Source organism: Lolium perenne, chromosome 7, assembly GCF_019359855.2.
Source record: "Lolium perenne isolate Kyuss_39 chromosome 7, Kyuss_2.0, whole genome shotgun sequence".
NCBI classification, from domain to species: Eukaryota; Viridiplantae; Streptophyta; class Magnoliopsida; order Poales; family Poaceae; genus Lolium; species Lolium perenne.
The window spans coordinates 87,309,714-87,314,938 of NC_067250.2; the positions used below are offsets into that span (position 1 = coordinate 87,309,714).

Consider the following 5,225-nt stretch of genomic DNA (forward strand, 5'->3'; position numbering starts at 1 on the left):
TGATTGGTCTGAAATGAACTATAATCGGGAGGGAATAAAATTCTCCATGTGCTGATGATGGGCAAGTAAGGGGAATTATGCATTAAACTGGACTGTGTTGAAACGTTGCCTTTTTTTTTTCTGCATGAACGAAAGATGGGTAGTGTAGTAGTGTGATGAGCTAAACATTAATCGACAATGCGACAGTGCCGGGAGCACAGCAGATGATGGGGTTTGCTCGAACCAGGTCCGTGCCTGTGCAAAAGGGAACCGCTGTGTGACAACCTGACGTCAAAATCATCAATGGAATTGACGAACTTAGAAGGAGGGCACATTTTTTTCAGTATTTCTTCAGCAAATCGTCTCCTGACATCTTCCAAACTCTATTATCAAATAGAGATGTTATAGGAAAAAGAAGTGATGCACACATTTTATTTATGTTTCAATTTATTTACTTCATCTACTGGAATTTGTTTACCAGGTTATTTTTGTTTATTACCGATTTGTGGATATAGAAACTAATTCAAGGTAATTGAAGAACTAATAAATTCTTCCGTAGTTCTTTTCAATTGCCATCAACTCCTATGCCGGCGCTCGAGTGACCACGAGGAAATAATTATGGCGATCCTAAGATCATCGGGGAGGCAGTTGCTGGTGGCCTAAAGAGTAGCTACACGGAGTATGAGTTTGCTGTCGACGGCCCTCACACATGATTTTAGTTCCACGCATCCGATGACGATCATGAGTGGTGCAATTGTGTTCAGGCAACAATGTATATACGCAAATTTTTCTCTCCCGATGCAACGCACGGGTATTTTTACTAGTTTTTTACTTAAGGGGCAAAATCAAATGAAAATATAATGTCTTATTGCACCAGAATGGAATAGCCGAATAGGACTTACAAGCATTACCATTGGCCAGTGTAGTGTGCAATTTGGAGTACTTCTCTATGGCGTTGTCAAACTGTCATGAAGTTTGGTACAATGAATAACCCTTATTAGTTACTGAAAACGAAGCGTTGAACGACATCTTCTAGCTTGCACTGACTCACAAGCATGACCTCTGTAGGGCGCTCAAATTCTGTTGAAATTTCACGAGAATCGGTTCATTTTTTTTTTGCGGGTAACGAGAATCGGTTCATTGACTACGGTCAAATGAAACTAGTCAAGCGTTCCAAACGAGGAAAGTTTTTTGCTTCTTTCTTGCTGCACGGCGATCTCCATTCTGTCACTGCCCTCCACAATTTCAGTTTTCAGATCAAACTTGCATGCCGTCGTCACTGTCAACATCACTCATCTCCACTCTGTCACTGACCTCGCCGCCTTTTCCTCTCTGGATGTACACCGTGTCGAGGTTGTAGAGTATCGGGATCATGACCATGGAGCACAGGCACGCCAGCACGGGCCCGAAGATCCAGAGCAGGAGCGGGACGCCGCCGTAGAAGAGCCGGTTCCCGACGAAGTTGAGCAGGAACCCCCTGTCCAGGACATCCACGATGTACTCCTTGTTCACCGGCAGGTGGCGGCCGCCGTCGGGGAGGGCGAAGAACTGGGAAAAGGCGTTGACGAGGAAGGTGGCCTGGTTGAGGGAGCAGATGGCGAGGGAGTGGCAGAGGAAGGAGAGGAGGAACGTGGTGAGGAGGGCCACGTACTTGAGCGCCATCATGTACTCGCCGTGCGCGCCGAAGACGGCGTCGCTGATGGGCTTCTTGACGGCGTAGGTGCTGCTCAGCACGGCGGCCACGCCGGTGCAGAAGAGGATGGAGGTGGTGGCCACCAACGTGGAGCCCATGATCACGTTCCGCATCGACTGCACCACCAGCGTCGACTTCTTCTCGTTGTCCTTCATCATGGACAGCACCCAGATGCGGCGCGCGGCCGCGCCGATGCCGATGGTCGAGTGGAGCGGGTAGCGGTGCACGGAGCGCCACAGCCACAGGTGGTAGACGATCGGGAAGAGGAGCCCCACTGGGATCAGCACCAGGTCCAAGTAGCTTTCTCTCCACGCCATGATCGATCGAATATCACTACCAATATCGATCTCTCTAGGCTCTAGCTTACGCTCACTCTTGCAGCGCGCGAGTGTTTTTCTATGCGGGAGTGCACTCTGAGGCGTTTCCAATTGTCTGTTCTTGGTGGAGATCATGCATGTTTGTATATATAGGGAGACCGGCCGGAGACGAAGACCACCAAATTAAGCATAGGTGTGAAGCCCACTGCGACTTTGCGAGCATTGGTGATATGTGGTGGAAACCGATTCAAGGGCCACCACCATGAACCAGCGACCTAAAAAGTTGTCGAAATACCAGACATGACCAACCTCGCTCGCTGCCCTGCATGACGACGAAGCAGCACACTGCTGTTCATCTTTCTTTTCCTGTTTTGTTTATTTACATTTTGCTTTTTGAGTGGCAAAAGTAGATATGGAGTAGTATATTCCGAGAGATGCTAATTAGTGGCTCATGTGCTAATTTTAAACGAAGCCTAGTCATGGTGTGGTATCCAGCTGCTAATGAAATAATACAAGTGTGTGACTCAGTTGAATGAGAATTTGGTAATGTCATCAAATCACGGTCACAACTTATTACTACTGTAGCATAAATCATGAAGCAAATTTAATGGTAAGAGACATATTTTTTTTATTTGCAACCCTACTTGCAATTGATTTTTTTTTTCAGTTGTAACCCAACCGCAACTCATAGTGCACGAATCACAAAGCAAATTCAATGATGTAGAAGAGCACTAAGTCAATTTCAAAATAATAAACCATACCGATGGTGCTCTCTCTTTCCCTCTTTTTTCCCTTTCTCCCTCTCCCTCTCTCTCCCCCTCCCCCTCTCCCTCTCCCTCTCCCTCCCTCCTTCCTTGTTTGCACGATTAATCGCTGGTTCCATATTTGTTTGGCAAGAATACATGCAAAAGTATATATCAGTTGTTCTACTGGACAATGTGCCCTATTTTGTGTGTTATGGTCTTGTAGTTGTATATTGCATTTTTAATAAATTAAATCTAATATATGGAGCATGCATAAGTCTCCTTGTGGGACAAGATGCATGCAAGAAAAGCATAATGAGGAGGGAAGGAAGTGTTTAGCTTCCAAACCGTGTTGTATGCTTTATCTCGACGATGATTTTTGAAACTTGGCGATGATATTTTTTTTTGAATTCAAAGCTACCATTCAATTATTGACTGTAAAGTTTCTACCCCATTGTTTCAAAAGATAGTTGTACGATGTGGTAACTTGTTGAAAATATGTCGGCAACAAATGTGATATTGACCATAACGACATAACCCAATTCTGTTGTTGTTGAAATATACCTATGTGGAATAACCTTCCCTAGTACGAAGTTAATGGTGAAAACTGATTGTAAATCAAACATATTATTTAAGGTACAAACATCTTGTGTCTCTGAAGTAATATTTTGGTGCACAGATCAAAAGAATTCTTCATGAGTGCACACATCTTTCTACCTATCCTGGGTTGTTTCGTAATTATTTGGCAATTGGTCGGAATAGGTGCAAAGTAAGATCATTTGTTCTAGTGGACAATGTGCCCTATCTAATGTAGATAGGATAAAGGTATCCGATCTTTCGATGAGATGAATATAATTCAATTTGTTGGTAGAGTTTGTGTTTGATAATCCGACTACACGTGCAATGCTCGTGCGCCAATGCAATCGCTAGGACAATCTCTGGGAGTTACTGATCTTGTGGGAGCACGATCATCCTGACTAGCGAGGATCTTAATTCCTATCTAAAATCGAGAACAAGTAAGAATTATTATTGCAATCAGGATATTGGAGTTGAAGATGAAATCTTTATTGAATAAGGTGGGATTCCGAATAGTCAGTCTTGTTCTATGCGTTGGCCTCAAAAGAAGTACACAAAGTTACAATAATTGGCCAACTTTTAATCTAATCAAAATCCAAGTCTAAACGTGATGGCTAGGGGTGTATTTGAGGAGGAAAAGGAGAGGGTTTCCGATGGCCTTTTATCCTTCAATATGAACTCTAAAAAGCAGCTGAATTGATTCCTACAAATTTGACACGGGTCTGACCAAAAATTAAGGTGACGCAGCACCATATCACACTTAGGACAAAATTGTGAGATATAATCTTGAATATTTCGTCCAAGTCTTCATTCACCATTATGGAGGCTTCAAAGTTCTGAAATCTTCACTCGTAGCGTCCTCTTCGATCCTCACATGCTTGCTGCTATCTTGCACGATCATGCTTTAATGCTTGTCCCTTTCATCCATGATAGGTTCATCATTCCTAAGATTAACAAACACATCTCATTTAGGAAACATCATATTCTCATGTATGTGAGGGATAGATCATTGTATTTTTGTAGCTGTAGGTACATCGAGTGTATCAATAGATGGGATGTCCTCATCAAATGTGTTGTGGCCTTGTAGTAATATATATTTTTTTAATAAAAAACTCTAACATAGGGGGCATGCATAGGTTTCCTTGTGGGAGAACATGCATGCATGGAAAACAAAATGAGGAGGGAGGGAGGAAGGGATGGCTTAATTTCCAACCCATGAAGTTTGCTTTGTCCCAACGAGATTTTTCAAATTAGACCCATGTTTGTATGTTTCGATTAACATTTTTCATATTCAAAGCTACCAACCAATTAATGATTGGGCATAAGCATAGGTCTCATTGTGGGACAATATGAACGGACGAAAATCATAACGAGGAAGCAGAGAGGAAGAGAGGCATTTAGCCTTCAAAATGTGACAGCTGCTTTGTCTCAATGAGATTTTGGAAACTATACCCATGTTTATATGTTTCATTGAACATTTTGTTGTCTTTAAAGCTAGAAGATCAATGATTATAAAGTTTCTACCCTATTAGTTAATTACTATGTGGTAACTTGTTGAAAAAACAATTGGCAACTAATGTGTTATTTACCATAACAAGACTACCCAATTTTGATGTCGTTGCAACATACCCATATGAAATAAAAATATACCATTCGTCAGTACAAAGTTAATGGTGAAAACAGATTGTGAACTAGGCATATTGTTTGAAGTACAAATGTTTTTATTTCTGAAATAATTTCTTGGTGTACACATAGCATTTTTTCTTCATGAGTGCGCCTATCTTTTGTATATATTGAATGCAATATGCATCTGGTTATAGTGATGTATGTTGCTACATTTGCATGAACATGACACCGTTGCACAGTGGAGCTATTGCCATATGATACCCATGATATATTTCCATCATCAACTGAAGG

General features: G+C 42.1%; 1 protein-coding gene across 1 annotated transcript; it reads right to left on the reverse strand.

Annotated features, from left to right (window-relative positions):
* Window positions 1-829: 829 nt before the first annotated feature.
* LOC127316755 (uncharacterized) lies at window positions 830-2,117 on the reverse strand. The gene has a single exon (XM_051347222.1). The coding sequence runs from the start codon at window positions 1,987-1,989 to the stop codon at window positions 1,237-1,239; it is 753 nt and encodes a 250-aa protein (XP_051203182.1). The 5' UTR covers window positions 1,990-2,117; the 3' UTR covers window positions 830-1,236.
* Window positions 2,118-5,225: the final 3,108 nt, after the last annotated feature.